The 26,471-nt window shown below is 38.5% G+C and overlaps 2 protein-coding genes across 2 annotated transcripts in view; one reads left to right on the forward strand and one right to left on the reverse strand.

Moving 5' to 3' along the window:
• The window catches only part of INTS7 (integrator complex subunit 7), a 50,734-nt gene extending 47,865 nt beyond the window's left edge, over positions 1 to 2,869 (reverse strand). Inside the window, exon 1 of the mRNA XM_087717753.1 lies at positions 2,650 to 2,869. Within this exon, the coding sequence (XP_087573879.1) occupies positions 2,650 to 2,740 (91 nt within the window). The 5' untranslated portion in view covers positions 2,741 to 2,869. The remainder of the gene's footprint in view (positions 1 to 2,649) is intronic.
• On the forward strand, positions 2,717 to 26,266 carry DTL (denticleless E3 ubiquitin protein ligase adapter). The gene is made up of 15 exons (XM_087717754.1): positions 2,717 to 2,828; positions 4,605 to 4,730; positions 5,615 to 5,713; positions 5,915 to 5,976; positions 7,967 to 8,087; positions 9,219 to 9,284; positions 9,546 to 9,658; positions 10,108 to 10,181; positions 11,747 to 11,850; positions 13,433 to 13,537; positions 16,661 to 16,773; positions 19,183 to 19,272; positions 19,915 to 20,050; positions 23,851 to 24,671; positions 25,729 to 26,266. Exons 2-15 carry the CDS (start codon positions 4,688 to 4,690, stop codon positions 25,792 to 25,794), a joined length of 2,013 nt encoding a protein of 670 aa, XP_087573880.1. The 5' UTR covers positions 2,717 to 2,828; positions 4,605 to 4,687; the 3' UTR covers positions 25,795 to 26,266.
• Positions 26,267 to 26,471: the final 205 nt, after the last annotated feature.

Raw genomic sequence — 26,471 nt, forward strand, 5'->3', positions numbered from 1 at the left:
AAATGGCTGTGCATACCCTTATGGAGGCTTTCAGAGAGCTCCGGGAGGCTGGGGAGGGCAGAAATGAGCAAAAAAATGGGCCGTTTTTGCCCCCCCAGCTCGCAGCAGCACTCTATAAGCTTTCATAAGGCTATGCATGCAATTTTTTAAACAAAAAACAGGCCCATTTTTGCAAAAACAGACTGTTTTTTGCTTGTTTTTGCCCACCCCCACGAGCTCTCTGAAAGCCCCCCCAAGGCTATTCATGCTTTTTATTTGAAAAAAAATGGGCCCGTTTTTGGGGGAAACTGGCCATTTTGGGGAGGTTTGCAGAGTGCAAAAACTTTCCCCCCCCTTTTGGAAAGCTCTATAATTAGAGTGATTGATGAGAATTACATTGATCAAGTGCTGTGCCAGCAGAAACAAGTCTTATGTGCTGCAGGTTGTCAGTGATTTCCTTCTCCAGCACATGGATAAATACACCTGGAAACATCTACCTACCTACTCTCTCTCTCTCCCTACCTACTTACTGTATTTCTCTCTCTCCCTATCCACCTACCCTCTCTCCCTACCTACTGTATTTCTCTCTCTCTCTCTCCATCTACCTACCTACCTACTCTCTCCCCCTACCTACTTACTGTATTTCTCTCTCCCTATCTCCCTACCTACCTACCACTGTTCCCTCTAAGGTGCGCGGCTGCGCGGCCGCGCACATGGCAAGAAAACACCACGCAGCCGTTTCTAACTGCGCGCAGTGATTTCTGTCACAGGCTCCAGAAGCTGAGGGGAATATCTGCTGCCGCCTCCTCCTCCTCCAACAGCACTGCCGGATTTGCCGCCAACGCTGCAGCTGAGGTGAAGCCTCCAAAGCTCCCGCAGGCGCCCCCGCATTATCCCTTCCTCTTCCTCCTCCGCCGGTGGCGGAGGGGGCGGGAGCAGGAAAAAAGGCCTCATGGCTTCTCAAAAGCACGGCGGAGGTGGAGGCGGCAGCAGGGGTAACTCAGAGCCCAGCTGAGGTGCTCCGAGCGGAGGGGGAGGCACCGCCGCTGCTGCCATGGGCGGGGGCGCCTGCGGGAGCTTTGGAGGCTTCACCTCGGCTGCAGCCCTGGGCAGCAAATATGTTGGTGCTGTTGGAGGAGGAGGCGGCAGCAGCTATTCTAGTGGCGGTGGGGGCTCGTTGGCATCTTCAGCGGCAGCCCTGCCCCCTGTGAAAAAAACCGAAGATGGAGCAGATCCACGCAGATGACGTTGCTGCAACATGACTGGAGGAGGAATTCTGGGAGTTGAAGTCCACAAGGCTTAAAGCTGTCAGGTTTGAAGACCCCTGGGGTTTTTTTCCCCTAAAGGGTGTGCAAAGGTCTTGTAACTTGACAGCTTTAAGACTTGCATGCTTCAGTGCCAGAGTTCCTGAGCCAACATGACTGGAGGAGGAATTCTGGGAGTTGAAGTCCACAAGGCTTAAAGCTGTCAGGTTTGAAGACCCCTGGGGTTTTTTTCCCCTAAAGGGTGTGCAAAGGTCTTGTAACTTGACAGCTTTAAGACTTGCATGCTTCAGTGCCAGAGTTCCTGAGCCAACATGACTGGAGGAGGAATTCTGGGAGTTGAAGTCCACAAGGCTTAAAGCTGTCAGGTTTGAAGACCCCTGGGTTTTTTTCCCCTAAAGGGTTAGGGGTGCAAAGGTCTTGTAACTTGACAGCTTTAAGACTTGCATGCTTCAATGCCAGAGTTTCTGAGCCAACATTTTGGTTGCTAAGCAGGACCGTTGTTAAGTGATACTGATATTATATAACACTTTTAATTAAGCGGGTACCTTGAATAAACATAACTTTGAGTTTCAAATAATACTGATTTCATTGTTGTCTTAGGTGACATCTGTGAAAAAAATTCAGGTGCTCAGGCATGAAAATATGCCGCTCAAACACTATACTTTTCTGCTCACACTGAAAAAAAAATAGAGGGAATATTACTACCTACCCACTATCACTCCCTCCCTACTCTCTCTCTCCCTACCTGCTGTATTGCTCTCTCTCCCTCCCTCTATCTACCTACCTACCTACTGTATTTCTCTCTCTCCCCCTCTCTATCCCTCTATCTACCTACTTACTTTTTTTAAAAAAATGCCTCTTCAAAACCTTACTGCATCTTATACTCCGAAAAATACGGTAGATTATGTATTTCAAGTTATGTATTCAAAAAGAGGCCCAATGCACAACTGTCTGGCATTTACCGGTAATCTATTTTTTTTCACTGCAGGGGGGGGGGGCTTGACTCAATAGGCTCAGGCTGCTTTTTAGTAAAACACGTGACTTAATGTCATTTGCACCACACAGGATAGCCGTTAGCTGAGATAATTAGATAACTGGGGACGATCAATCAGTTTGGAAAAACTGGGAATTGCCTTGGAATGATGGGAATTGCAGCGATGGAGAACGCTAAGGTATGGGAGTTGACAGAGAAGCCCGTGGCATCTTAAAATACACAATAAAACCAGCAATATTAAGAAACCACAAGGCTTTCACTCCAATCTAAAGCAACTTCATCCTTCTGCAAAGGCCCCAACACGTCGATTACACTCAAAGGAACACTAGGAGGGACTTCCTTTTTGGGTGTTAGGTTAGTACGTTATCCACGCATGCGCACATGTTGCCACGGGTCGTTTCCCCCCCTTACCTTTATCCAGTTCCATGAGTGCGGAATTGGCATCCAATTCCTGCTCCCCATAGCCGGCATCAGCGAGGAAGGATTTGGAAACGGAAGCCATTCCCCGTTATATAAGGAGTTTCTGAAAGGAATCGTAGAATGACGCTTTATTACTTTTGTTTTACACAGACAGGAAAGGAAAGCCTTAAGTAAGGGTATCTCTTTTCCGTTTCAAACAGTAATTATCTGCGCTTGTGCAGAACCCCCAGGTTTAGGCACCTGCGCAGTCGCGCTCCTGCCAGCACGCGGATTATTACTCTTTCCGGAAGATCGCATGAGTAGGAGGCGGGGAAGTTGTTACGCATGCGCAATTTTAAAAAAGACCGGTTGGTTATCAACTAATGCCTCGGTATAAGGGCGTGGCATCATCTTGCGGTGGGATAGGAAAAGCCAATGGAAAGAAGGAGGCGTGGCTTCTTGCCGCCAGGGCAGCCAATAGCTGTAGAAAAGTGTCTTTGGCGCGGACTTCGGGTTGGCGGGAGATCTAGTGAAATAAGCTATTCTTTTTCCCGCGGGCTTGGCGCGCGGTGATAATAGAGCTTCCAGTTGCTGCCGTTGTTGTGATGTTGTGTCGTTCGTTAGTCCGCCGCTGCCAGGATGGACCGCAGGGTAAGTGTTGGGAAGCCCCTGGTTCCTGTAAAGAGCCTGTTTATATAAGCGGTTTGTAAACCAGGAGACTCTGAATTCCAAGCCTCCCTTAGGCTGGAAACCGGCTGGATAAATTTGGCTCGGGCACTGACTCAGCCCAACCCACCTCTTAGGATTGTTGGGGAGAAAATAGGAAGGGATATCAGGGTATGCTCTCTGCCTCGAGTTAGAAGAAGACCGGGGTCAAAATATAATAACAATCCCCATTGCTCCTCCACTGGTCTTTTAAGACCAGCTCTCCTCTCCTTTTAAGACCATGTGTCCTTGAGGGAGTGAGGAAGGCATCCCTGCTCTTCTCTGTTCTTCCTTTCCCTTTATGGTCATTCTGGCTTAAACAGAAAACCCTTTATCTGCTAAAGGATAAATGAATCAGATAAATCTGATGAACGTGTAACATGTTCACACTGGTGCAATAGGACTGAGTGTTTGTTAATATGATTTATTGAGTTAGGGATTTTCTGCCTTCACTGTGAGTTGTATTGTTTTGGGGTGCTTGAGGGAGCTCAACCAATCTCATTGTACATATGTTGCGCACTGACAAATAATTCTAATTGTCAATTAAATTGTCAATTAAATTTGTATAGCTGCTCTTTTCACCAAAACTGACTCTGGGTAGTCAGGACAACACAACTAAATGGCCCAGCTCACAAGCCCCAACCTGCCCCATTGAAATAAAGATAAATAGTAGCCAGACTTATGTTGATGTCTCAATCCAGGTGCGGTATATTGTAGACCTTGTAAAGCATTTTTTAAAAATACAGTACTTGGAGGGGGGGGAGGTGGATCAGAGAAACATGCTATTCAGCAAACCCATATTTGACAGCATTCCCATAGGATATGATCAGTGGAGACTGAGGATGAGGAAACTAGGTAGCCAATATACTTTGAAGGCACAGGTGGTTAGGAGACATATTGAGGGAGAATATAATGTCAAGCAGTGTTTAATGGTGATACATGAAGAAATCTTTTAAATCTGCTTGCAGAATTCTTGTCAGTTTTTCACATATCGCTTTAAAAATGCCCTTTGGAATACACGTCAAGGCATCTGACAGGCCCTACTATCCCAACCTTCCCAAAAGATGTAAATATGTAAATACCTGGCTATTCCTGCAAGTCTTGGGGTTATATGAAGTTGAAGTTCAGGAAAGCTCTGCATTTATTTCTACATGTGGGTGTGTTGTGTTTGGGGAAGTTCTTTGTTGGTGTTTCATTGTTTTATTACTGTCAGTAAAAAAAATTAAAAATAAAATAAACGTACCTGTCTTTTTTTGTGGTAGGTTTGGCACCAAGATTTTCCCTACACCATCTATTAGGGCAGTATCAGTGTATTAAGGAAGATGACCATCCTTCCTATGGAGACATGGGAATTCCAGTTCCTCCTTTTGGCTGTAGCTTTTCAACAGGTAAAGTGGTGCCTCATCTGTAAGAGTTGTCATTATGTTGCTTTAAAGGTAGACTTTTCTGATGTGGTGATTTTTTTTTTTTTTTTTTTTTGTACTATAATACAAAGTCATCATTGTCAATGGAAAAGTAAAAATCTGATTTGTAGTCCAAACAAACTGGCATATACTAGATTGTGAAAGGTTTCTTAGCCATAAGGATAAAAGAACATGCTGGGCAACTTTTAGTAACATTCAGATCATTGGGCCTAATCAATGTGAAGGCTAGTAACTTTCATGCATTAGGGAGTTTAGGATGAGTAGTAAATCATGTAGAGTCAATTACTTTTTGGGTGGAAAACATCCTATACTTTTCTTTCCAGTGGTTTGCCATTACATTTTTCTGGGATGCTTTTTATTTTTCAGTTAGGCTACAGCCATCCATATATAAGTATTTCCATGACAAAATGAAGAAAACACACACTATCCGCCATCAAATTTGTTTTTGCTCGGTAGCCATTTTCCAAATTCAGCGAAGGTTGGAAAATTAATGCCTAAAGAAATTGATTATCCATTCCTCTTTTGAAAACAGCTATCAAAAGGATATAGGGAAAGAGAACTTGTTTATGTTCGTTACATGAATTCCCCTTGCCTAATTACAGTATCTGCCAGTCTTTCAAAGTAGCTTGTTATTAAGTTAATCTTTTAAAATAGGTGATGTTTGTCTATTCTTATGATAATAAGAATGGGAAAAGTTGATATTTACAAGAATGTATTTTGTGTTTTATATGGTTAACACTTAGAATATATGACAGTAATTTTCTGATGCAGAAAAAGTTATGTACTACTAATAAGCATACAGCTTTTAAAAGTTTTAAAATACAAATATTTACTACATTATTTTTCAGCTCCAGATGTGCAACATGTTCTTGGTGTTGCCAATGAAGAGGGATTTGTTAGGCTGTATGATACCCACACACAACTGAACAACAAGAAAATTGTTAAAGGTAAAAAGAAAGCCTTATATTTGGACCACATGAATTGGATTATTTGATAAAAGCAGTAGCCTGTAGTTTTTTTAATACTGTATTTGTGGTACTGTTCTTTGTAAATTTGATGAAAATAATAGTCTTCATTTTTCATATGTGGATGTTTTATTGCAAAGAATTTGGTTTATTTAGATCTAATATATTTTACTTTCACTTCAGAATGGCAAGCTCATTTAAATGCTGTGTTTGATCTTGCATGGATGCCCTATGAACACAAAATTGTGAGTACTGTAAATCATCACTGTTTGTTTTATTACTATGGATACCACTCAATCTTGGGTTATGCTATTCCCTCTACTTATTTCTGTTATTTGCAATTCATTATTATGCCTTTTCTGGCTCTTAATATTCTAGCAAGATCATTAGTGGGCTTAGTAATATAGTACAGCTTAGAAGATAAATGATATGACCAGAGTCTAGGCCAGTGATTGCTAACCTTTTTGTCCTCATGTGGCAAAAGCGCATGCACACATAACAGTACACATATGCATGCCCACACCAATAATACAATGCATGCACGACATCCCCCACCATACACTGTTTTGGGCCTAGTGGACCTCCCCAAAGCAACCCGGCACCAAAAAAGGAGTGTGGGGAGCATGCACACACACCCCGCATGCCTACACTGTTACAGATGTTACGTTGACCTTGTATGTAGCTTTATTCCTCTCTAACATTCATCTCCATTGTTCAGTGATGCATTTCCTGCCTGTCTAGGATTTACCTCTATCTGCTCCTGTGAGGCACTTCCTGTTCCTGTTGGATGTATATAGTTATATTTTTGATGGCATGTATAGTATTTTGCAGAGACCTGAAAATTAGCTGGCTGGTGGGAGGTCCGTGGGCATGCTTGGTGGAGCTCAGCTGGGTGGCGGTTTGCGTGCCGGCCAAGAGGCCTCCACGTGCCACCACGGGTCTAGACCATGTATCATGAAATACAGAAGGGTTTAGTTTTAGCTCAGGACAAACTTTATATTGAAATATCTATGTTCTCTGGTTCCAGTGGAACAAAACATGAAATAGCTTGTGTTTTCTTAGTTCGACACAGCAAAACCTAATAGGAAACCACTGCAAACTTCAAACTAGCTGCTAGTTTGCTTACTTGTTATGGAGGTTCATAAAAGTAGGTAAATGGATGTTCCATGCTGAAAAAAGTTAAGACAATTTTTTAAAACAACTTTTAAATTTGGAGTTTCTGCCGAGGTATCCATTCACCACTGCCTCCCTGGCTTCGTACAATATTACAGTGTGAATTTAAACTAGATGTTTATTGGTTTTGATGCAAAAAGTAGAATTAAAACTAGCAATTCATTCAGTATAGCAGTGAATTAGACTTCATTGAGAGTTTATCAATTTTCTCTCACTTTAACAAGAGAAGCTATGGCTATGAACTGCCTTATAATCTGCAGTGTTGCAGTTGGACCTTGCATTCTAGCATCTGTTTTAGAAATGGGATTCAGCAATATGATCCTTCTGAATTTGATTTTTTAATCTATTTGTGTTTGGCACATCTGTTGTTAGGAAGCATTATTTATATTTTAATCTACAGGTAGTCCTCGACTTAACAGTTCATTTAGTGACCGTTCAAACTTCCATAGCACTGTTTTTCAGTGACCTATGACTGTTTTCCACACTTACAACTATTGTAGCATCCCCATGGTAATGTGATCAAAATTCAGATGCTTGGCAACTGACTCATTTATGATGGTTGCTGTGCCCCAGGGTCATATGGTCACCTTTTGCAAACTTTTGACAAAGCAAAGTCAATGGGGAAGCCACATTCACTTAACAACTGTGATATTAACTTAAGAACTGCAGTGATTCATTTAACTAGCAAGAAAGGTGGGGCAAATCTTAGTTAACGCCTCATTTAGCAATAGAAATTTTGGGCTCAATTGTGGTCGTAAATGAGGACCACTTGTACATCTCTTACATGTCTTATACTTAGTAAATGTACATGTCTTATACTTAGATGTCTTTAACCATCTATGTACCTGATACCTTCCAAAACAGGAATTGTATGTACTTTATGTAGGGACTAAGTTCCCCTGAACTTGCTGGAGTTTATTTTTGAGAAAATATACATAATATTGAACTAACATGTCATTTCATATATCTATTGAAAAAATGCTTTTGTTTCATAAGCTTATGTTAAAGGTACAATAATTTTTTTGCTTCCAGTGGTAAACTGTTGCATTTGTTTTCTCTAAGGTTACTGCTTCAGGGGATCAAACTGCAAAAGTGTGGGATATTAAGACTGGTGAACTCTTGGGAGTATGCAAAGGACATCAGTGCAGTCTCAAATCAGTTGCTTTTTCTAAATTTGAAAAAGGTAAACTTTAATATTCTGTTCTTTAATGAATTGGGGGGGAATTACCGTAGAAACTATGGAGCATAGGAATTTGGGGCTTCTTCAGTGGTGGGTTCCTACTGGTCTGGACCGGTTCGGCCGAACCCGTAGTAGCTTGGCGGCATGGACTACTGGAACCAGCAGTGACCCAGGCCTGCCACATCCCTGAACCGGTTCTCCTGGCGGCGGCGTAGTTTTTGGCTTCTGCACATGCGCAGAGCAATTTTCATTGTTTTGTGCAAGCGCGCAGCACATCCCTGAGCAAACCAGCAGTAGCGGCTGCTAGAACTCACAACTGGACTTATTATATACAAAATAATACAATTACAGTGGCCATGGATATGCCAATGTTCATAGATCATAAATTGTGAAAAAGCTATGCTGCTATCATATGTTCTTAGATGAACTAGCTAGGATAATTAAGGTAGAAATCCCAGTCTAATACTCCATCTTTACGTTTACAAAAGCAATTATTTTTCAAGAATGATCTTTTGAAAAGCTCAAGATAAAATTGAAAAATCCCTCAAAAACTGCAAAGTTTAAACTACTGTGAAGTATACAACAGAACATCTGTGTTTATAAATATAAAATAGGTTTAGTGCTGGAAATAGTATTTCAGAAAAGAGATAAAGTTAGAACATGGTTTATCTACGTTTTTCAACTGTGGTCAACAAAGAACTATTAAGAAAAAGAGGCAACCACCTAACAATTACCCCTCCCCTACTTTTAAAGAAAAATTAAGAGCCTTGGTGGCACAGTGGTTACAATGCAGTATTTCAGGCTGACTCCGCTCACTGCCAGAGGCTTGAGCCTCACTTGCTCAAGGTTGACTCAGCCTTCCATCCTTCTGAGGTCAGTAAAATGAGGACACAGTTATCAGGGGATGCAAGAAGTCAAGGGCTGAATAGATAGACTGTGAGTGGAGTGTGAGTGCCTTCCACGAAGTAAGGTTAAGGTGGCAAAGGGGTTCTGGCCTGTGAGCATACAAAGGCTGAAGTTAATGTCTATGGACTATTATTAGGCCAAGGAATGCATTTGAGGAATTACTGATTTAGGTCTAATCAACATGATCTATTTTTTTTTAGTGACGTGCTCTAATTTTGTATTTTATAGCTGTGTTCTGTACTGGAGGAAGGGATGGAAATATCATGATCTGGGACACTCGATGCAGTAAGAAAGGTATGATGTGTCTGTTTATTCTCTTGACTCATTGCAATGGTATTATGAGATGGATTTACCCCTGAGTTTTGTGGATATGGAGTTGGCTTTCCTTATCTTCATTCCAGTGCTTTCCATTACATAATACATATTAATACTAGGTAAAATATTCAATTTTCATAAAGTTGAATGAATTTACAGTATGATTGTGGGTCATTTACCATATATGAAAAGCCAGAAGGGAAGGTCTTTTAAAAAATGTTTCCTGAACCTGTTTTACAGATGGATTTTACAGGCAAGTCAAACAAATAAGTGGTGCCCACAACATCATAGATAAAACACCATCCAAACTGAGGAAGAAAAAACAGAATGTGAAAGGACTTGCACCCTCAGTGGTAAGAATCTGGAATTTTAAGGCTGGATTTTGTCATGTTCTGTCTTGGCAGCTGTACTAGCTTGAAATTATTAGGGGGATGGTAGCAATTAAGGAAAACAACTGAATTAATTATATTGATTTATGTCAGGGCTGTCAAACTCATGGCCCGCGGGCTGGATAAGTCAGGCACTGCCCACACCCAGTTTCATGAAGGGGGAGAAATCCAAATACGTCACGTGATGCTGCTGTGACAACGCGAGTTTGACACCCCTGTTTTATGTGACCCTCTACTAATATCTAGGGAGTCAGCTTTTGAGATAGAGCCACAGTTTTTGAAACATCAATAAATAATTACCAACTGGGTCAAATGGGAAGCTGTTTATAGGAAATGTACAAATCAGTTGAAATTAACTTTGTTATAGTATTAGCTTGTTGAGAAATGACCTCTTTTCCCATTTCTCTTCTTAGGATTTCCAGCAGAGTGTAACAGTGGTACTACTTCAAGATGAACATACCTTAATCTCAGCTGGGGCTGTTGATGGGTAATAGTCAATATTTCTATTTCCAACAATTTTTAAAAATTCTTTTGAGAAGCATTATGGATTTCTCATTTTGGATTGTATGCTCATGTGAACATGTAATGAAACTTCATTGAAATTGCATAGAATGCCTCTTACCTGAGGAACAAGGACTCTCTTGGGGGGGGGGGAGACCACAGCATATTTTCTTATTTAGCTATGTTGTTATAAGCAAGCCATTTGTCAAATAAGTATCCATCCTATAGCTGAATTATAGCAGAACATGGTGAAACACACATACACATTGTCTAGGCTTTAAAGGCATGATGTAGCTGCTGTCTCTCTTAGAAATTAAATAAATTAAGAAGATAATTTCTCAATCTTTGGGTACTATCAATTCTTGGTGATATCCGGATACTAGTAACATAATATTTAATATATTTGTATTATATTTATAATTGATTAAATCCCTCCAAGGTTGCGTTGCTGTATATCAGCAGATGTCATTGCACTAACATAGGCCATTAGACGGTCACATTGCCCCATAAAATGTGATATGTGCCTTGAGGATATTCTTCGATTTACAGCTGTTTATAAATAGCAAGTGAAGGCCATTATTGTGGCACCTTTGCCTAGCTTTATCTGATGCACAAGTTGTAGCCCTCCTTAGATGAGGATACACTGGCCTTGATAATTGATACTTTGCTGATTACCTGCCAGGAGTACTGTATTGCACTCAATAGGAAGGGGGGGTTGTAAATGACCCAGAAGCTACAATTTGTCTACAATGTATAAGCATTCTTTATACACAATTGTTATATTAATTGTTGAGATAGAGCCACAGTTATTGATAGATCAGTTTCTTGCAAGGTAACAACTCTCCTGTTGCGGCACTGACTATTACTAAATCTCTGGGCTCAATGCAAAATACTGCCTATAACAGCAATATGTAATGTAGTACAGGGTTGCATCAGACACTGCCTAATCAGAATTGAAGCTGCCCATTTGGAAAGAACATCTTGGGAAGTACGGTTAAGAATTCTACTTTTGAAGTTAGGGGGGCATGAAAAAGTCAATAGGCCTCTGTGGGCAGCCCCCGCACTTGACCTATTCCCCGTGGTTCACATAGTCCTCTCCTTCATGGCATTTAGAAAATTACTGAAAATAATTCAATATTTTATTATTAAAATTTTATTTCACTGAGTTGTTGAACCTAGCAAAGTGCTAGTGATGTTTGTCTTTGGAGAAGGTTGGCTTATTTTTTTAAAATATCTTGTAACCCATCCATAATCTTTTGATTTGGGCTAACTATAACTTAAATAAATTAAATAAGTAGATATTCATAGTATGTTTGCTACTATTGTCTTTTTCCATTTATGTTGTTCCCCTGCTATCTGAACAAATGTGTAGATAAAGGTATCTCCTATCCGTCAATTAGTGTTTTATTCTTGCTCTGAGTATAGCAAGCTTCCTTCCCATGTTTTGGGACTATGATTCACTGAATTCATGTCAGATATATTTGGAGATCAAAATGAGGAAGGCTTGATCATGGTATGGAATTCTGAAGAATTTTGTTTTCTTAATTTTAGTGTGATCAAGATATGGGATCTGCGCAAGAACTATACTGCATACCGGCAGGAACCAGTGCCCTCCAGAGTTTTCAGCTACCCTGGGAACAGTACCCGTAAACTTGGTATGGCATAACTGAATATTCAAGAAGGAAGGCAATCAGAGTCATTCCAAAACAAAGCAGATTTTTTCTTTGCTTTTGCTGTGTTTTGTATTCATACATTAGAATTACACTTTGTGCTGAGGTCAGTTACCAAGATCTAGCTTAGCCTGATTTCAGGACTAGCTTTAATAAAATAAGGGAATTAATGGCCCTGTTTGGTTACCTGTTTTGAGAGGATGGGCAGGGTAATTCTCTAGGTGTTAATAGTCTTCAGTGCTGCCACATTACTCTTTGGGATGGTCTGTGTAAACTGGAGCTTAAAGACTGTTTCCGTGATCCTGGAAGATGATTTTTAAAAAGGTATTTTTGTTTTTGGAGAGAATACTGTGTTGGTCCCTTATGCTATAAGAGACCGTACACTTTATTTTCTGGTCCTTGTGAGTTTCAATGTTCCATGATGTCTCTCAGGCAGGTTATTAGGAGTTAAACGACACACTGACAGTCCCCAGCTCTTTTACAGCTGATTTAATGGTAGCAGTTGCCATGCTAGATTAGTGTCAGCATTACTAAGGAACTAGATGAATGCAGCTGGGCTGAATTTCAAACAAAAAGAAGCAGAAATTCTGTTGGTGAGTGACCTAATGTCATAGTCAAAACCATTATATAAAATATTGTAAATATGACTTGCTATGATGTTAATCAGGACTGAATAATAAGAGCCTGCCTGTATGTGTAGGTCTTCTCGGTGCTCTGCTTCTTCCTCTGACATGATGTAGGCAGAACTGAGGAGAGGATTTTGCAATTTTCTCTTAGGGAATGCTTTTCAGATAGCTTTTCCCCCCTGATGCGAAGCAAAGTTTTCCATTTCCCTGGGGTTTTAATTTTTAAAAAGTGATTTGAAGCACTTTTTAGATACTTCTTCCTATTTTTTTATATTTTCTATCTTATTTACATGGAGCCAGTTTGGTGTAGTGGTTTAAGGCGGCAGACTAGAAACAGGGAGATTGATAGTTCTAGTCCACCTTAGACACAGCCAGCTGGATGACCTTAAGCTAGTCACTCTCTCAGCCCTAGGAAGTAGGCAATGGCAAACTACTTCTAAAAAACTTTGCCAAGAAAATTACAGGGATTTGCTCAGGCAGTCTCCGAAAAACAATCTCAATTGAATGGAAAAAAATAGAATCTGATTTCCACAAATCTATTATAGAAATGTTTTTACGCTGCAATATGGGATGTGCTAAAATATTTTTTAAAATATCTTTATTCCTTTTATCAAAACCCACAGACTAACTAAATAAGCATAAGAGGTCAGTTTCCCTAGTTATAAAAAGACTCATCTTTATCAAAATAATGAAAAAATTCATGCTATTCCACCTTAACAAAAAAGACAAGCCTCCTCTTTGTATTGAAAGAACTTAAAACGTAGATGAGTTTCACCACCATACACTGTTTGTACCTTAATGTCATTTGAAAGCACTTGCTGGAATTTTTATGTTTAATCTTCCAAAAAATACTAATAATCAGATTTCTGCTGCTGGGATTAGCTGTTTCTTATCCAGCCTTTAAGGAGGGAAGTCTGACAACAGAATCTTTTGTATTCTAGGATATTCCAGTCTTATTTTGGATTCCACTGGTACCAACCTATTTGCTAATTGCACTGATGATAATATATACATGTTCTGTATGCCAGGTCTGAAGAATAATCCAGGTAAGAACTAATATTTTGTGATACAGGTTATCTTAATAGGTTTAGAAAACTATGGCTGATGCACTTACTATATCTCTGGCATTTCTAGGAAAGGTAGTCCCATATATTTGATATGGCTATTGCCAGCTGAGTGTCCATAGAATTGCAGTATGTAGTGAATTATACTTTATATACATATCTATTAGGACAGCTTCAATTAATCGCAGTATGAAAGTTTATAACCCTTACAGATGTTTCCATTCTCTCTTTTCCTTTAGACAAACAAGCTCAGTTGTCTGAGGACTACCTGTATATCTTTTCTCTGTATTCTTAGTATCATTAGCGGCCTTTTACATTAATCCAGAGTGGAACCATTATATCATATGGCAGTGAATTCCTATGTTAATTGTGCTTATCTCAAGCAAGCATTATTTATTTATCATCTTCAGAGTCTGCAAACTTACCTGTCAGGCCACAAGAAAACAGCAAATATTGAAAGACTGACTTAAATATGTTTGGAATAGTGGGTGTTATTAAGTGTTCGTTGCTCTTTCCTCCTTTTTGGGAAGAAATGGAACTAAAATGAACTGTCCATGAAAAATTGTCTATGTTCCAACCATCTACCTTTATGCTATATTCTGTAATTCTGCAAGAGTTGGAAGGTTCAGTCAATTTTGATAAATTGGTTTTTTTGAAGGATAGATCAATAAAATCTACAAAATTTTAATTGCTGCAATTCCACAATTAATATATTTTGAAAATGTAGGATTTTTTTTTCTTTTTTCTGCTATGGAAGTATCACTGATAAGGACTTAGATTTTGAGAAAATGGGAAAAATCACATAAGGAAGATATTTATATCCGTTTTTATTTATTTGAGTGTTTGTAATGGAAGGCTACCAAACAGAAAGAAAATAAATTCATGCAGCATTGAAAAACTGGTTTTAATTTTTGCTAGCATCTATAAAGATTTCTAATGCTTATGTTGTAATTTAGCCTTGATACACCTAGCAGATACCAGAATAAAGAAAGCTGCTCTAAATGGTCAAGTTCATTTCTTGGTTCTGCTCCTACTAGAAGAAGATTGTTTTGGATTACAAGACCCAGACACAAGAGAGACAAAAATTAACTTGGATCTACCTATCCTGACTGTCATGATCTCTTTCAAGTCAGGGGATTAAACACAGAAGAGCCTTGACTTGATAAATGTCAGCCTGAAGAATTGGAGAGCAATTAACTACCTGCTGACAACCTTGCCAATAATCATTTGGGAGAATCAGTATGACTCAATTGACAGAGGTGCCAATTCCAAGCAGTGCTATCCCTGAGCACATGTTACAAACTCTAGAGCAGTGTTTCTCAACCTTGACAACTTGAAGTCCTGTGGACTTCAAGTTGTCAAGGTTGAGAAACACTGCTCTAGAGAACTAAGAATGGAATGCTCTCAGAAGAATTCTGATCAACTCATTGAGAAACAAACTAGCAATAGCCTTAATTGAGCTTATATTACTACAACTGTCAGCAGTTGGTTTTTCCATAGGAAGCAACTGCTTAAAATGTTCTATATTTTCATGACTTTAAATCCCCTGTGCCACCCAAATCTCAATTTTTTGGTTCCAGAATTGGCTGACTATCCTGATGCCTAGACCTTTCAACTGCTTCTGGACTTATACTTTACCCATGCTCTGATTTGACTTTGGACTCTTACAGGCAAGGCTTTGATTTCCTGTTTAGCACTGCTAAGGTGTGTGAGCAATTGCACATGCCAACACTCTGCCTGCTAAAGCCTGAAAATGTTTGCAAACTTGAAAATACTTCCTTATCCTACTCTGTGTGCTCAACCTGAAACAGAACAAAGCAACATGCTAATTGCTCTGACAGATGACAACAAGAAGGCAGATCAAACATATTTCTTATGGTTCCTTTAGAAAAGACAAATGGGCAATTCTCGGTGCTATAAAACAATAGGAAAATATTCTGCTGAATTTATGTGCTGAGAAAATGGTAGAATTAGTGGCCAATTAATCTCCAGAGCTATTGGATCAATTCTTAGTTTCCATTACTGGTAGCAATTCTGATGCAGACTTGAAATAACATGGTTTGAAGCCATGTTTAGACAGCACAATGTTGAAGAATATTTACATCCATAAGCATCTCTCCATCCATCCATCTACATCTGAATACCATAACAGAGTTTCTTTTCATTACGAGTGTAGGAATCTGACATCCCACTCTCCATTACAGAGTGTCCATTGCACACAACTCCCTTTGCTAGTGACAACTCAGTGTTCTTTGGGGCTTTAGTTTTAAAGCTGTTTAAAGTTGTTTAAAAATAGCCAAGTAACCCATATCTCTATGTCACTGCACATCCTTCTTAAGAAATAAGATGCCGGTTTCAGGAAATGAGAAAAGCAGCAATTTCCCCACTGGATACCAAAACTGTAGTGTCTACCTCAAAAACGCCAAATGTAAAAGTTGTAAACAATCCACCATTCCCATTAACTTTAGAGATAAACAGTTCCCTGAAGAAAGAAATAAGTGAGAATGTTTTTTTTAAGTGCTCTGAAAATCTTTAATACCTAATGGGTCCTTTTTTTGGCAACATTTTAGAAGTTAGCACAGGATTCCACACAGGAACTCATTGAATATTTGTTATATTCAGGAGAAAGGGTACAGTGATACTGTTTACAGATGTGTTCTAGCACAAAAGTGGTCATTTCAAGATTGAACACTAAATTCAAACTTAAAATAGTTTCATACAATTGATACTTGAAACATTTTGCACATCTCTAGTGGCAGATTTTATTTTGCTGCACTAAGTAAAATTTGCCTTCCCTGCTCCTTTTCCTTTGATTGTAAGTATTCAATGTTTGTTCTTGCAAATATCTTAGCTTCTGATCCTAGCTGTTTAAGAAAATTGCCTAAGTTGAAAAAGTCTCTTAATTATTATCTTTTTGGTAATTATGCAATGTATACAAATAGTTATTGACAATGAAACCTTGATTATTCTGCTTGTGAGAGAAATGGTACTAAATGGTTTAGAGCCTTCTCTATATAAAATATTATGTGATGTAAAGGATTTATCCACAAATTCAGCTCTCAGTTGTATATGATTGTTTTTCTTTGTTTTTTTGTTCAATTGCAGTGTCAGTTTTCAGTGGACATCAAAATTCCAGTTTCTATGTCAAATCCAGCATTAGCCCAGATAACCAGTTCTTAATCAGTGGTTCAAGTGACCAATGTGCCTATATCTGGAAGGTAAGCAGTGTTGACTCTGACTACAACATTGCTATGTTATTTCTATGTCCACTTTATGCAAGAAAGATGAATATGTAGGCACAGGGGGAAGATAATTAGATTCATTGAGCCATGTTTCCAGTATACTAAAGTACACAGCTGTCAAACCTGAATACAAGTCCAGATATAAAGCAGAGCTAGGTTCCTGCCTCTACCTTCTCTGTATTTCTAGTTGCTGATCTTAATCTGGTTTTAATAAGCTTTTAAAAATCTCTTTTCAGATCTGTTTTTCAGCAACTACAACAAACTGAAAGTTCTTGCTTTATATTTAACAAGAGTCTATACATTAACCAAAGTTTAATCGTCATAATTGTTTTAATTTTTTTAAGCTAATAATTTCCCAAGGTTTATAAAGTGTGTCACAATTAGGTTACTTTCATATCCCCTATCACCATGATCCTTGATTTTCAGAAGTTAAGATTTTATTATGATAGTTGGAATTTTTAGTAACATTTGCCAGTATCAGCTGGCAGCTCAGAAACTTAGTTTCCATGCCAAACTTTCTGCGGAGAGATGCATATGTTTCAGTGTAATTTCCTCATCAGTGACACACATTAGGGTATTTCAGGTTAACCCATCTAGTATAAAATAACCAAAATTAAATGGTTTATATAAAATTAGATTGTTAAATAATCCAATATGACAAAACTCATTTAAACAAGGAGTGGGTATGTTCTTTAATTTTAGAGCAACCTCCTTTTGTTTTGCATTTGATTCTGTTGACTTAGTAGTCAGGAAGCCTAGCTGACTGTTCCTTAAACATTTTGTAATAACCTGACAAATTGCTCTCTCAACATTTGTGATTCGTAGGCATCTTGAATATTAAGATCATTATTAACATCAAATATTAAAATTTAAATGGCTCTAGGATTGTTTCATTACCACCTAGTTACCAATGTTTGCATATTCCTTCTTACCACAAAGTTGCCTCTTTAAAACATTTTCCTGAAAAGGGTAGAATTCTCAAAAGTATAAACATTTAGGGCAAAATATGAAGCATGAACTGTTTCATGCTAACATCTACATAATTTTTGAGTTATGCAATTTGTTTACTTAAAACATTTATATATCTGCCTATTTTAAAAAACAGCTCTGGATAACTTGCAACCAATAAAAATATATATTGTAAAACTAACAGCAATAAAACTAAAAACAGGAAAATCATGGCCATACCTCTGATGCTTTCACATTCTTGTCCAGTCCTGACTTCACCCTATCCCAGGTGGAGGGGGGGAGCTAGATTTTAAGTGGAAGGATAGAATGGTAGAGGCTGTCAGATCTTGGCAGAAGAAAGCAGTATTCGAAGTGCAGCCTCACTACTGCAGTAAAGAGTAATACTATCAGTTCCCATGATCTTGATGCTAGCAATAGCAATAGCAGTAGACTTATATACCGCTTCATAGGGCTTTCAGCCCTCTCTAAGTGGTTTACAGAGAGTCAGCATATTGCCCCCAACAATCTGGGTCCTCATTTTACCCACCTCGGAAGGATGGAAGGCTGAGTCAACCCTGAGCCGGTGAGATTTGAACCACTGAACTGCTGATCTAGCAGTAGCCTGCAGTGCTGCATTTAACCACTGCGCCACCTTGGCATCCCTGTGTTGATGCTGCTTAGGACTGTATTGACCTCTTGGCAGTTACAGCACACTGCTGACCATACTTAAGCAGCGGTCCAGGATGACACCTAGATCCCTCTCATAAGCAATACTGTTGAGCCCGGTATAGAACTCATTTGTTCTACCAAATTATGCTGAGAATTTGAAAAAATGAATCACAAATTTACGAATCAGAATACTTGAACCCTAATACTAATGACTGGAAGTAGAGGTTCAGCTGCATAATTCATCAACTTACCTTACAATGAAGAATAGGAAAAATTATTAACACTGGATGAAAAAAATGTTCAAAATGTGGACTTTAGAGCATTAATCTTACTTTTACCCATAATCTAGGCTTAGCTTTTGCATATTTTAAATATAGAATTTAGCTTACAGATGTAGCTACAATGTTTATACATTTCTTCAGGATGTGTTTGGTTTCTCTATTTCCTTTTGTCCTTTAACAAACAATACATGATAGAAGCTCTGCTTTGATAACTTGCATCTGCTCTCTAACCTGAATTGTCTAGATATATTGCACTATAGTTTACAGCTAAGAATGACTGGAGGGATCCAGCCAATTTGGGTATCTGCTAGGGATGGTTTCTGTAGTGAAAAGCCAGAGAGTAATGAGAATTCTCCACTGGGTGAAATTGATGGCTAGATGTCTAGAAGCTCTAGTGTCCTACCTTTGAATTGTGTCCCTTATGCTAGTCATAAATAAGCAATAATCTTTCCTGATATATATTTTTTTAATTCTTGTTTCTATGTAGGTATCTGAATCACAATTTCCTCCAATGGTACTTCATGGCCACCTGCAAGAGGTCACTTCGGTTGCCTGGTGCCCATCTGATTTCACTAAGGTTTGTTCCTGCTGTTTTGTCATTTTTTTTAAAAGTTCTATTCCATTTTTCCCTTTTTGCAAAAGTAAAGGTGACTATTTTCTCTTGTTTTTAAAACATGGATGGCTATTTTCAAAGGTTCTTTATTCCAAACATTTTTTCTTTCTATTTCTTTACACATATCTTCATGTTTTCCCTAGAAATCTTTGGTTCTCAAATGACTTCTCCTACTCCTTTTTATCATGCGGGTTAAACGTATATAGAAATCAGTTCTTGCTGTATTGTAAAATATAATGTAATAAAATGGTTCTCTGATCAGAAGTAAGACCACTGAGTTTGATAGGGCTTCCTAAGTAAATGCAGCATGGCTGATTACTTTTTTCCTAGGCTGAGGCCTGCATTCCCTCTGTATATAAAATACATGAGGCATCCTGCAAATATGGACAAACCTAAGAAAAAAATTATTTAGCAATATTGATTCTATTAATTTCATTAATGTGTGATACTGATGACTAGGGAGTGTTCCTTAGAAGTGATACCAGTTTCATCCAGTGTGGGTACTGTAAATTGGATAATAAGAGCCATATACAGCCAATAATTTGCCCACTCTAATCTTCTATATTCTGTATTTCAATCTGCAATATTTGTCATGCCATTTTGCAGATTTCCACCTGTTCAGATGACAACACTATCAAGATTTGGCGCTTAAGGCAAAGCACCAAAGAAAAGACCTGGACAGACAAAACCAGCTTGGTTGGTTGGACTGATCAAAAGACAGTAGTAGAACAAAACAAAATAGGTAAGGCCTTCTGAATTAATGAATGCTTTTCTCTAATATGGATTTAGATAGTAGAAAACTGTTATTTACAAAATAAATTACAAAACATAATTTATTCCTAATTTTCTCTAAATTTAGCATGTATGAATCATACAATAATCTGTATGAATCATAAAGAACATCACTTTTATGGTGCAGTGTATACTAATAATGGGAAGAGCATAAGCCCTACTGCAATTCTCATACATAACAAATTTATTGCATGCATTTGCCAAAATTAAAAATACACAAAACCGAAAAGATGGCAGTAGAAATCAAAAAAATATACAAAATTGGGTTTTAAAGTAAAATATTCCAGGAAATAAAACCAATATCAATCAAAGAGATTTCTGAAGTAGTTTTGCTAGAAATTAATCAGTGGAACAGCTTGCCTCCAGAAGTTGTGAATGTTCCAACACTGGAAGTTTTTAAGACAATATTGGATAACCATTTGTCTGAAGTGTTGTAGGGTTTCCTGCCTAAGTAGGGGGTTGGACTAAAAGACCTCCAAGGTCCCTTCCAACTCTATTAAAAAAAGGTTAGTTTAAAGTTCAATACAATATTTCAAATTCTAAATCTATTTGTTGCTGAACATGTTATAGGTCAGTGATGGCAAACCTTTTTTGGCGCTCATGCCAAAAGCAGGGGAGAGCAGAGGGTCATGCGCAGGTGTGCCAAACCCATTATGCAATGTGCCACACCCCCAGCGCGCATGCACGCATGACAGGCGCTCCCCCCATTTTTTGCATGCTTTTTTTGCCCTCCCCAGGCTCCAGAGGCTTTATAGGAGCCTGGGGAGGGCGAAAACAGCCTCCCCCCCACCAGAGGCCCTCCAGAAGCTTCAGGAGCTTCCCTGAAGCCTCAGGAGATCAAAAACCAGTCCTACGGGCAAATCAGAAGTTCGGGAACAGACTTCCGGTTTGCTCATAGGGCTAGTTTTAGTCCTCCGGAGCCTTCAGGGACCTTCAGGAGGCTTCCCTAAAGGCTCCGGAAGATGAAAAAGGACCCTACGAGCAAACCGGAAGTCACTTCTGGTTTGCTCGTAGGGTCAGGTTAAGTTCTCTGTAGTGTTTAGGGACCTTCAGGAAGCTTCCCTGAAGGCTCCGGAGGACTTAAACCGGCCCTACGAGCAAACCAGAAGTGACTTCCAGTTTGCTCGTAGGGTCCTTTTTTGTCTTCCGGAGCCTTCAGGGAAGCCTCCGGAAGGCCCCTGAAGGCTCCGGAGGGCTCAAACCGGCCTTACGAGGAAACCAGAACTCAGTTCCTGAACTTCTGGTTTGCCCGTAGGACCAGTTTTTTTGTGCTCCGGAGGCTTCAGGGAACGCGTGAAGCCTTCAGAGGGCCTCCGGTGGGACGGGGAGAGGCTGTTTTCGCCTTCCCCAGACTCCTATAAAGCCTCTGGAGCCTGGGCAGGGTGAAAAATGGCTTCAAAAAAGGCCTCGCGTGCCCTGACAAAGGTTCCATAGGTGCCATAGGTTCGCCATCCCGGTTATAGGTTGTTTCCAATATCCTAAATATAAAAGTTAACACATGGTTCTATCTAAGCAAATGCATTAATTTCTTCAATATCTGTCATGCAACAAATAAGATGATATTTCTCCAGTATTTTTTTTTTACTAAATAATCATACTTAGAGTGTGATTTTTTTAAAAATACACCCTACCCCCAAAGATTTTGGGGATATCAACACCCCTCTATGTTGAAGGAAGGTACTATTTCTCCAAGAATTAAGTATTCTCTTATATTTAAATGATAAGGGAGAAATACAGTGATAAATTAGATAGAATTAGAAGAGCCAAGGTGGCGCAGTGGTTAAATGCAGCACTGCAGGCTACTGCTAGATCAGCAGGTCAGCGGTTCAAATCTCACCGGCTCAGGGTTGACTCAGCCTTCCATCCTTCCGAGGTGGGTAAAATGAGGACCCAGATTGTTGGGGGCAATATGCTGACTCTCTGTAAACCGCTTAGAGAGGCCTGAAAGGCCTATGAAGCGGTATATAAGTCTACTGCTATTGCTATTGCTATATGCCTTGTAGAAAATATAGTCCCTGTTTAAGTTTGTGGAATTCTTACTTATTTCAAAGAGCTCCCAGAGTTTCATATATTTTATATCATAGAATTCCAGGTACCTATGATGTCATAATAGCAAAATCTGTATTCTGTACATGGTTATTGTTAATTAATTCTTAACTAATCATGTTATATTTGGTGAGAAATATTTATTTATGTATTGCATATCAAGGACAATATAAAAATTTAGCTGTCAAATATGGTTTCATGGTTCAGACCACATTCTTATAATAATAAAATTATTTTAATTATTTAGTTTGTCCAAATGTTGCATTATAATTATAGGGCATTGCATTGATGGTCTTAAACTAGACTTCTTTACCATTTGCATCACCCTCTACTCCCACAAAGGACAGAAATAGATAAGCTGAATTCCTGTTATTATATTCTTATTAGTAATAATAATATAATAACAATATTGCAATTGGTGCATGAATAGCATTGAACAGTTGTGGCAGGGATATTTCTTTTGACCTTACGTGCATTGCATAAGAATTCATTCTTAACTCTAACATACAAAGAGGGGTAAACTTACAGAGTAAAGAGTGCGTTGTTAGACATTAATCTTTAAACTTAGTGTTACAAGAGTGCTTCACTTATATTTATTGACTGCAACTCACAGCACAATCATATGTGATAGATCTCTCTTATCTCTCATTTACAAGGAAGTTCCCAAAAAATGAATTATGGTGGTATCTTTGAGTGAGTGTTGCAAATGGCATATTTCTAGCTGTAGGAATGGCTGTAAATTGTTCTGTAAACATAAAATTCCTATGCAGGAAACTTGCCGAACAATAGGAGGGTATGTGCCAGTTCTCTTTCATGCTGTGAGAATCTCACGTGCACATATACATCATTGTTCTCTTAGGAAACTTTAAAAGAATCACTTCCTATTCCCATAGATGAAGAAGAGTGCTGTTTAATCCTTTGGTTTGAAAACTGCAAGTGATGTGCATGCTGCATCTTTATAAAGTTGGCAGTAGTATTATATAAAATGTCTCATCTCCTTATTCTCCTTCACTTTCTCCTGAAACAGCTTAGAAATGGGAAAGGAAGTCCATGAACTCGGCAAACATAAGCAGGCTTCCTTTTGAGCCCTTGGCCTGTTGAATACAAAGCAAATGCTAAATAGTTATTTGCACTGATTCATATTGTCTTAACCCCAGTTCTATTTCAGGGCTGCCTAGATAAAAGCATGCAAGCTGTTTGTACGTACTCCCCCCTCCCATTCACTGGCAAAGACAGTAGTACTGTGGCTACCTACGAATTATGTATGCACAGACTTTGCTGACAGGCTTTCCAAGATTTAATATAATATTTGGAAAAGATACACAGATGTTTACCATTTATTTTTATGTTTGAGAATGTAGAGGCAAATTCTGCAAGCAAAAAGAATTCCTTGAGCAGGGCCTTCGTTCTTTATGGAACTGCCTGATCTCTTCAGACTTTATCATTTTGTATCTTGTCTTTTACCACAAAAACCCTCTCCCAAGATGCATTGAATTTTCCTAGAAGTAATGTATTTCCAAATGACTTTATACACATTTTCCTAAGTAGCAATTCTCAGGTTGCTTACTAAGAAAACACAGAAAAAACGCTTCAAATCTGAGTCATTCAGATTCTAAATATTTAAATATGTTAGCTGTGCAACATTGCTGTATTTTTCCCTCGTGTTACTTTATCTTCACTGAAGCTGCTTTGTTTTCCTTTTAGAAGTTCTTAGCAGCAGGCATGGTACTCCACCTAAAGTTCTTCCAACAGGCAGCCCTCTTATTTCTTCACCACAACCAGCTGCTTGTGCTCCAACTTATACGGGAGATCTTCCGCTTCCTACCAACACACCAACATCATCTTCTGCCACGACACCAAGCATCTCAATTTGCACCTTCACTCCTGCAAAGCAAAAAGTTACTTCAAGCACCTTATCAAAACTAGTACTTCCTTCAACTACGTCCATTCAACACTGGGTTACAAAGACTCCAAATTCATCTCCACCTGTAAGGGAAACAAAGATAGCTTCTCCACAAATAGCTGCAGCAGATATTCCTGACACTGCCTTTGCTTCCACCTCACCACATCTGAGGTCAGAAACACGTGCCAAGAGAAGGTTAGAATCAAGTAGGGAAGAAAATATGTGTCTCAAAAGCTGTAACTGTATGACTGAACATCACCCAGAGTCTAAGAAATCCAGACAAGAACAGTTCACTTTGGCAGCAAGTTCAAAGCCTTGTAGAGGAGACTGCCTTACTCTTAATGGAGAAGTACAGAATATTCAAAACTTGAAAGAGCCCTTTTCTCCTAGTAGTCCTTGTTCTTCTGCCACTTGTCTAAATTATCCACATCTTATCGAAACATCTTGTGAGAAGATGGTTGACAAGGAGAATGGTTCTACTGACAGAAGAACCTGGCTGTCTGATTTGGGAAATAAACTCCGAACTAACAAGATGAATAACTCTAGTGGGTCATCCTCATCATTACGGAATCCAAGCACAAAACGAGTGGAAGCTAGAACAGGAGCTACATCACCAGGCCCTGTAAGTAAATTACACATGATTGCTAAACCAGCTTTGTTAATTTGGTCAAAATTCTTTTTACAAGTATTACATATTATAGTAGAAGCAACATCCATGCTAATAAGTAGCAAAATAGTCTCTTTGCTATAAAAATGGAGGGCTAAACTAATATCAAATTAAGTCAGTATTGTTTAGTCAAAAAGCATCACTTTGGTGCATAATAGGCAAAGATGGGGAAGTGGCCCATGCTTGGGAGCACACAAATAGTTTGAAGAATCTCTAATACTGACTATGAACTATGGATACTCAATTGTCAGAAATTGACTTTCTTAATTTCCAAAACTGAAACTAAAGTATGAATAGAACTTCTGCCCCTTACATAGCCCAATTTGGTCTGCAGGCAAGTTTTTATACAGCACATGTTTGTACATGTATAAATATGGAGTTTGTAATCTTTAACTACAGAGTTTGGATGAATTTTATACTTGCTGTCTTTTGTTCTATGTTCTAAAACTAATGGTAAGACTATAGCATAAATCTATAATGGTATAGAGATGATGTTTTTCTTTTTCAAGATGTAAGGCTACTAAAGATTTAATAAATGTACTGTTCGTTTTTTAAATCCTGCGCCCCCCCCCCACTCCAAGCAAAAAAATATGCTAGTGTGGTTTTATGTTTGCTAGATGATTATTTCTTTTGGCCAAGATGATTGGTTTCTGTCTGTCTCTTTTTGATAATGGATAGATCTGATAGTGATACTGTTTACCACTTTCACATCTTGTTACTAGATATGTACAAACAGCCATCAGTGTATTGCTTTAATTTCTGCACTATGTAGGAAGTTGTCTTCAATTGTGAAATCTATTGTGTAAGCCTTCTTAGACTGATTTAGAGTACCCTACTGGACTACAACTGCTTATTAACTTTCTGGCTACATAAGAATTCATGTATGATAATTAGTTAGCTGCTAATGTAGAGAAATTGATTAGAATGACCCTGGAAAGGACAAAACTGTAAAGATGAAACTTTTATGCTGATAATTATATTTGACTAGATTTTTTTGTTTTTAATCTTACAGATTATGACTACAATAACAATGAGGAAGATTTGTACATACTTCGAGCGAAAGTCACAAAAAAACTAAAGAACTATGTTTTGAGTGTACCTTAATGCTGAAACATGTATTTTATTAATCCAGATGGATTTAGTTTTATCCACAAAAAAGATACCCATGCATTTTAATTAAAACGAATACTTCCTGTTTCTAATTTTTTTCTATTTACTGTCTTGCATTTAATTAGTTAGGGCACTAATTAAATGGAGAAACAGGCTCAATGAATGAAACAGCCAATCCCTTTGATTTAAGATTTGCGTTTATTTCTTTTATGGTAAATTGCAGAAAATATTTTTTCAAACCTTTTTTGAATATACTTTTACCTATTTGAATGTACTTTTAATTGCTAAATTAGTACATAAGGCAAAACAGAAAAGGAATCCATTCAAGAATGTTTTACTTGATCTACCTTATACTAAAGGAAATGCCTTTATTTTATACATCCCAGTTTCCCATTGTATTGGTGTAAAAATATTTTCTTATAAAGTACACTTTTCTTAACATTGCAGCTCTTTTCCTTCTTTTGCAATGGAGCAGATAATAAGCAGGAGGGACAAAAAACCTACTGCGCACTCCTGGAGGAAATCTGACACTTGAATTCTGAAGCAATTCAAAGAAGTGGTGAAAGCTAAACTTTTGGCTCGATGATTGTTTTGTATTGAGCATTTACCTTTTCATAGCACAGTCAAGTTCCTAAAATTGACATA

The sequence above is a fragment of the Thamnophis sirtalis genome, unplaced genomic scaffold (assembly GCF_051295495.1).
Source record: "Thamnophis sirtalis isolate CommonGarterSnake01/CBP01778 unplaced genomic scaffold, rThaSir2_p1.2 scaffold_6, whole genome shotgun sequence".
In the NCBI taxonomy this organism is placed as follows: Eukaryota; Metazoa; Chordata; class Lepidosauria; order Squamata; family Natricidae; genus Thamnophis; species Thamnophis sirtalis.